General features: G+C 43.5%; 1 protein-coding gene across 1 annotated transcript in view; it reads right to left on the bottom strand.

The window, feature by feature from the left end:
• Positions 1–8117, bottom strand: part of TENM4 (teneurin transmembrane protein 4) — a 619397-nt gene that overhangs the window by 72890 nt on the left and 538390 nt on the right. Inside the window, exon 20 of the mRNA XM_009323472.1 lies at positions 4966–5227. Coding sequence (XP_009321747.1) covers positions 4966–5227 — 262 coding nt within the window. The remainder of the gene's footprint in view (positions 1–4965; positions 5228–8117) is intronic.

The following is an 8117-nucleotide window of genomic DNA, read 5'->3' as shown; positions in this document are numbered from 1 at the left end:
AGTCCTTCTCTATTCACAAACAGCAAGTCTAGGAGGACATCCTTCCTAGTTGGCTCACTGAGTACCTGTGACAAGAAGTTATCATCTCCTACAAAATTCAAGAGTTTCCAAGACCTCTTCATCACAGCAGTATGATATTCCGAGTTGATGTCTGGGAAGTTGAAATGTAGACACTCACTACAACATCTCCTTTGTTTTCCAGCCCCCTAATCCTCACCCAGAGCCTCTCAACCACATCATCACTAACTGTAAGGGCTGTGCAATCAAACCTCTCCCTTACGTATAGTATGACACCTCCACCTCGCCTGCCCTGCCTATCCCTCCTGAACAGCCTGTAGCTCTCCATCCCAGCAGTCCAGGCGTGGACTCATCCACCAAGTCTCACTAATACCAATGATATCATAGCTCTCGGAGCTGACCAACACTTCCAGTTCATCCTGTTTGTTTTTCATACTGCGTGCGTTGGTGTACAAGCATTTCAGATACGCTCCTGAGCCCTCCGTGCTCCCAGGAGCGGTGTAAATGTTTCCACTAGGATTGCCACCCTCAGGTGATGCCATGCCAACCCTTGGCTTACCTACTGCAATCCTGTTGGTATCCCCTTCCCTCATCGATTCTAGTTTGAAGCTCTCTTGATCAGTCTCGCCCGCTTATGCCCAAAGTCACATTTTCCCCATCAGGACAGGTGGATCCCGTCAGGCCCCAGCATACCTTGTCTCTCGAAGGCTCTTCCATGGTTTAAAAACCCAAAGTTTTGGTGGAGGCACCAGTCCTGGAGCCAGATATTAGAATGTGGGAGCAGCAAACTTCCCTGGCATGATAAGTTGCTCATCTCTTACAGGTTTTCTGGCTAGCGTTATAAATAACAACAAATCTTGTAATCTGCCCCCTGAAAAGACCTCTTCTACGCTATTATCCAAGGCCCAACAGTTTTTCAACTGATAACCTACAGGCTCTGAGCATTGCAGCACTTGACAAAAGGACACATCCAGAAGTTAAAGCGCTGTTCCACTGTGCTCATAAATATTTACTTTCTGTAATGCAGCCTTTTCAATTTACATATCTCAGTGCTTAGGAGGCTGAAAAATGACAGAACTGGGAAAACCCAGGAATTTTAAAATATATTTTATGAGCTTAGCAACAAGCTGGGATGGGACCAGGCTCAACCGGAGACCAGCTGAGCCAAGCTGCAGTAAAGATGGTCCCTTGTATCAAATCTGTCTTCATATGTAACCCCTCTAGGAAAAAGCCAGGCAGATATAATTGCCATGGAGGTACTATTTGCAATGTCTGGTTCAAATGCCTGTCAGAAATAATTATTTCTCTCTGTCATGATCTGTCTCTGCTGTCTACCATTCCAGAGAAAGGGTCAGCACAGCAGTACTGAGGCACTGAGCAGCACAAGGGGCTGTATTTAAAGGCGCCTGCTTGAAAAGCGGGTTCAAATGGTAATTCAGATTATCTGAAATGCATTTGTAGTTTATAAGTAGTGCTGAACTAGCAACAAAGCAGGGCATTGGTGGGGGGAGTATAAGCCAGTGGGACACTGGTGGGAGAAGAGGGGAAAAATAAGCTTTAAAATACCCTGAACTCACCAAAAGTAATAACAGCTGAATTGTGCCCTTATTTCTATTTAATAATTGCTGTTTAGCCCAGATAAATTCATATGCTGTGTCTGGGGTCCTTGTGAAAGATGAGGGCTCTTAGAGTTTACCACGGCCTACCCAATGTAATCTGCTCTTTAAAAGTGGTCCAGCCACCAGGCTGGTCAGGCAGAAGAGCTGGTTCTTCAGGCTTACTAGGGATTTTCACAATTTAGCAATTTTCACTGCCGTGTTCCCTTCGCTCCTGGGTGTTGATCTATGCTTGTGTTAGTAGCAATCCTTCCACTCTTTGCATGAGACAATGTAGAAAGTCTTGTTTCTGCGTGCAGGGTTACGCATTTCTCTTACAGCTACTCTTCACTCTGCCAGCAGACAGGGCAAGGAACAATCAATCTTTTTTTTTAATATGATGCTCAGAAGGAATTTTGAGAAAGAAAGGCAGTTAGGGCCTGATTCAGGGGCCTTAACATAGACATCTAGTGCTTTTGAGATGTTCTATGGTATCCAAAACCTCTGCGAGGGGATGACAGGTCTGACATGGACCTTCTTGAGATGTCCGCCTTTCTGAAGCTACAGCTGGAGGCCTGAAGGGACACTTCAGGGCATCTTAAATGACACCAAATCTGTCTTTACGTACCTGAATCAAACACTTAAAATGTAATATTTGGTCTTTTGAATGCATCCAGGTAGAGGACACGGCATTTATTTGTTGGAGCTCATGAGATTCTGCCCACTTCTCAAAATCTCTTTCCCAGCCCTGCCATCCACTTGTCACCTCCTCCCAGCTATGTGCTCACACCTTTTATATTTAACATTTCTCTACTGAAAACTGCGCATTATAAAATGCAGCTGCAGTAACTGGCAGCTAGGTTACTTTTTATTGTATGTATATCCAGTATAGGAATGAAAAGTAGCTCACTTATGAACTGAAGTACAGTCAGGCCTCTGCCATAAAATCAGATTCTCTTGTATACTCCTGCACCACAAACGCTGTTAACCTTCAGCTGTCATATTTGAGGAGGAATACAGTTTTACAGGTTTTAGCTCAATCATTTGGCATGTGGGAAAAGTACTGCTCATCACATATGAGATTCGTCTTATCTAAATTTAGGGACCTAAAAGTTAGAAGTCTCCTCTGATCTACTCTTCTATGTCTCTTCATGGCCAATGAGCAGAGGTATGCTCTTTAGAAGATTGTTCTTGCCACGTAAACTTAAGAGTGGGATTCAATCCCAATTTAAGGCGTCTAAATCCAGATGTCAACATATGTGTGTGCATGTGAGGTAGGCATGTAAGCATCAACTATAGTCAGTGGAGATCTAACCAATACCGTCAGTAGGAACCAGATGCCTTCAAGATGGCCAGCTTAATTGATCTGTAGGCTCCACTGACAGTATTGATTGGACTTCTGTCAGCTTTAATGGGAGCTCGGTCATCTAGCACACATCTGGATGACTGCGCGCGAACACCTTATTTAGGTGCCATAATCTCAAAATGAATCCCACTTAGGTCTTAATTAGATTCCATCACTACAGACGTCTAGTGCGATTTGGGATATCCAAGTTATCTGTGACATTCACAAGGGGTTGGCAGATATAATGCAGGACACTGATAGGGGGATCATTCTGGATTGGCAGTTGGAGGCCGAGCAGGATATCTGCAGGACATTTCAAATGGCACTAAACATCTGCGATGAGGGTGGTGAAACACTGGCAGAGGTTGCCCAGAGAGGTGGTGGATGCCCCATGCCTGGAAACATTCCAGGTCAGGTTGGACGGGGCTGTGAGCAACCTGATCTAGTTGAAGATGTCCCTGCCCATGGCAGGGGGGTTGGACTAGATGACCTTTAGAGGTCCCTTCCAACCCAAACCATTCTATGATTCTATGATCTATAGTCAAGAAACTGTATCAAACCATTGCTTATGATTTACATCCCCAGCTGCTTTCACAGTCGATAGACGGACACACACTCTTATTGAAGAGGAATTTTAAAATGTTTTAGTTCAATAGATATAACTAACACAATCTAACGAGTATCCTACCAAATAATGAGTGAGGTTATGATTATAGTTGCACTGTATCAGATATTTGCTTCTTTTCCAGGTAGCGCTGAACATTACCTTTCATGGTGTTTGTTGGTTTAGGAAAAAAGAGATGTGAAAACTGAAGCAAGAATTTGCAGTCTGATGGACTTTACAAGATATGGGACTTAATTAGTAATTATGCTGGGACAAACCCGGTGACTGTAATTGGAAATTAGTGTGAGAAAGGATCACAGGATTAGGTCCAGAGGGAAAGGTAAAGAGACCACTAGCTTTATTTGTTGCTGGGTTCAGTACCTGGTGTTTTAAAATTAGAAGATATAAAGAGACTTCTTTCCTCGTTAACGCTACCGCAACCCCACCGGAGTCAAGAGGGAAGCACACAATTTGTCGCTACACTTGTTATTATTTCTACCTTGGCAGACTATTATTTGTCACTAAAAGCAATACCCAGGACATGCTGAATGCTGGCATCTAAAACCCAGGGAATAACATGCTCAAGAAAGGAAAGCTTGAATGCTGCTACATCCATATATTTCAACACAGTGAGTATTTTTAAGGAAAATTCAGTTGTTTGGACTTTTCAGTTTAAAACCCAACTTTCCATTTGGCAAAATGCTTTGAATCCACAGCAGGTTGTTAAACTACTTTATCTGACTCACACTTCCTTAAGAAAGGAAAACGGGGACGAGAAATTAAAAGTAACCCTCTTGCTTTGCTCATCGATCCCAAATGTCATGAAATGCAATAAAAACCAGGTGCTCTGCAGGCTGGCCATTTGCCAGCCATCTGCTGGCTGACCGCACATCTCAGCAGCTTTGTGGAGTGAGGGGTATGCCTTCAAACCCTGAGAAAGTTCACACCCGATACTCCACCACTGAGGTCAGTAATGCCCAGTGGGTGAAATTTGCTCGTGAACAGCATTAGAGCATAAGCGGTCCATCAGCCTCGCGCTGGGCATATTGAATGCCAAAGGGCTGCCCAAAGGCTTGTTGCAGGTCACACGAGGGTCCCAGCCCACCTCCTGTGGAGAGGTGAAAGCAAAGCAGAGCCAAAGAGGTTTTTGCTGTCAGCCACAAGTGCTTTGCCTCCATCTCTCAGGGATAAGGGAAAAGAAACCTTCTGGCTAAGTGCATGTTTGTGAGCGAGCACTCCTGGCAAACGTCTGACAATGGTGCAACAAACGGGGAATGCTTCTTTACAGCAAAGCAGGGGAATAGAGAAAGACACAGAACAGCTGCGTTCATGTTGCTCAAAGCAGGCAAAAGAAGCACAGAAAGGAGATGGATTATTTTTTCCTCGGCTCAGACGATTCATACCTGGATTTCAGGAACAATAGGACCTTTCTCTGAGCAGGAACTTGCAAAAGCTGTCAGAGGAGATGGGGAGACCACGGGGTTGGGCCGGGCGAAGTTACTGAGGTCACAGCTTGGGATCTCGTTCTCTTCGTGCCTCATGACTATGGTTTCCATCACGAAGAAGCGATCCCATGGCAGCCACAGCGTGTGCTCCTGGGTGATGAAGGGAGCCCGCTCAAAGTGCAGGATAATGGAGATCCCACCAATGGTAACGAGATCAAAGCTGTTTTAAGAGACGGAATACATAGTTAGTGCAAGCACCATCCTGCCTATTTGTAACAATTCCCTAGCAAGGACCCCCAGAAAAATAATCACAAGAAATATCACCACCCACATTTTACAAGTATAAAACCTACAGCCCAAAGAGGCTTTAGTTGAGTAAGAGCAAGTGGCAGAGGCAGGAGTACAAACTCAGCTTCTTTGCGTGTTGTCCCCATGTATATTAAAAACATACTCATCCCCTTTTTTTAGACAATGTTTATCTTTGTTAGTGCTTTTCTAGTGTTATTTGATCATACATATTCATTTTCTTTTTTTTTCTTTTTTTTTTTTAAAGTATTTATCATCCAAATGCAGCCACAGATTGGATCAATTCACATGATGAAATAATCTATTTGGAAAGTGGTTTCTCTGACACACCACCATATAAATTGTCTTGGCATCACTGCTAACCTGACTAATACCTAATGCAACCCAGGGAACATGTGGAGCCCAGTCATGGACTGAGCCTACTGTACTAGGCACAGGGAAGAAATGAACACCATGCAGGCGGTCTCTGCCACAGCACTCAGCACATCATGGTCTTTTTTGACTCTTAATCATTCAGAGCAGGGCAGATCACCTCCTGCCTGTGGCCTCCAACTTCGCCCTATGCTACCTCCAGCCAAGTGGCTTTTCTGCCTGTGTTAGTGTTGGATAACATTATGTTGGACTAACAGAGCCCTCCAGAGCTGTATGAAAAGACGTTAGCTCAATAACGAAAATATTCCTCCTCTTAATGTAAAGATGGTGGGATAAGGTTTTGGGGTTTTTCTTAGTTTTGTATTTAAACTTCACATCTTGTCAGAGATGGAGATTTTATGAAGTACCACAGGGTGTATCTACTATGTATAGACTCAAAAAAGAGGTGTTAACTGAGAAAGGAAAGGATTTCATCACAATTTAAAGACTCTCATTTTGCTGCTTTGTTTTCTTCTCAGTATCTATTCAGCTGCAATGCCAAATGTGCGTTTCAGGCAAAGAAAGTTTTCTCATCCCTGCTTCTCACTTTCGATGCTTGGCACTAGAGTATGACAGTCTCACACAGATTTTAAGCATGTGAATAGGCTCGCTGGCTTCAGCAGAGCTGCTCGTGTGCTTAAGAGCCATGTGCTTAAGTACTTCTCTCTGCATGAGAACCAGGATCTGAAACCACTCTGACAGCCCAAAGCCAGACTTGATGCACCTTGTAATTACAAGGTAAGAAAGAAGCTGAAAAAAGTATTTAAAATTCTTTTTAAAATTAATTATAAGGCTTTCAGATTGGCTGCAAAAATCCCAGAGGAGCAACAACAGCTATGAACTATTTCTAAAAAAAAAATCTTTGGCAAGCAATCATTCAGGAGAACCTTTTTTTTTTATGGACAATAGACTGAGGTGCCATTTAGTAAATATAATTATGAAAAGAAAGTTATTCAGGAAAGAATGTCAAATTGAGTCCACGGGAGGGAGTGGAAAGCTAAAGACATGTTTATTCTACCACTCAAGTGGGGGCATCAGCTTCCCAGACCTATGGAGCTTGGCTTGCAACAGCCTGACGAGTAACTTGCTGGTCTTTGCCAGCAAAGCTGCGCAGCATTTGTACTTTGATGAGAACATTTTTAACAGTCAATTAGCATTTGGCAAGCCCTTCAGCTAGGAGGGAGAAGCTTGCTCTGCATGAATCTGGGAACTGAAAGGGGCAACGGGAGGAAAGAAACAAACATTACAAATGATGCTCAACAAGTTTTTAGGCAAGTGGGAAAGAAGTTTTATTTGAAGACACCTCCGTTTCACTCCTCTGTGAGCAGTTCTTGGCTTCATTGAGCCTGGGTCAGGGACAGTAACCTGCTGAGGGGAAACATCCTTGCCTCTCCTGCATCCCCAAAACAGGATACAGAAGGGAAAGCCCCACCTCCATGTCAGGCTCCAGCAGCTGTGAAAACAGAGGCAGGCAGTATTTTTTAGCAGGCGCTGTTGCTCATGAAGTTTTTCCCAGAGTCACAGGGTGCAGCTTTGAAGTTACCTTGATGAACTGAACAAAAGCTAAAACCAAAACCAAACAGAAAAACGCAAACTGAAAACACCCTGCTCCCAGCTTCCCTTAGTGAAATTAAATTTAACAAGGGCAAAACCATCTTGGGATAGAAGGAATGAGATAATTTTATTTCTGGTTTTGCTGCTGATCTCTGATGTCTTTTTATCACTCTAAAAAAATCATACTTGTTGTACAGTCATATTGTTCTGTTTTTCTTAAAAGACTCTGGAGAGACAGGGCTAAGGATGAAATTCTCTATTTATCCACAAAGCAGGCTCAAAAAACCCCCCACAGAAAAGTGTAACCCTTTCTCATCTCTTTGCTCTGAAAGTCCATGTCTTTGGTCTTTCTGAGAAAGCCATGCCAAAGTTGCTGAATGTAGAATCATCAAATCATAGAACCTAACCCTTTCTCATCTCTTTGCTCTGAAAGTCCATGTCTTTGGTCTTTCTGAGAAAGCCATGCCAAAGTTGCTGAATGTAGAATCATCAAATCATAGAACCGTTTAGACTGGAAAAGACCTTTAAGATTATCAAGTCCAACTGTTAACCTAGCACTGCCAAGTCCACCACTAAACCGTGTCCCTAAACACCACATCTACAGGTCTTTTAAATACCTCCAGGGGTGGTGATTCAACCAATTCCCTGGGCAGACTGTTCCAATGATTGATAACACTTTCAGTGAAGACATTTTTCCTAATATCCAGTCTAAACCTCCCCTGGCACAACTTGAGGCCATTTCCTCTCGTCCTATCGCCAGTTACTTGGGAGAAGAGACCCACACCCACCTCGCTACAGCCTCCTTTCAGGTAGTTGTAGAGAGCGATGAGGTCTCCCCT

This window comes from Pygoscelis adeliae, unplaced genomic scaffold (genome assembly GCF_000699105.1).
Source record: "Pygoscelis adeliae isolate BGI_AS28 unplaced genomic scaffold, ASM69910v1 Scaffold84, whole genome shotgun sequence".
Lineage (NCBI taxonomy): Eukaryota > Metazoa > Chordata > Aves > Sphenisciformes > Spheniscidae > Pygoscelis > Pygoscelis adeliae.
The sequence above is the reverse complement of the archived record's forward strand: the minus strand, read 5'-3'. Positions and strand labels throughout refer to the sequence as shown.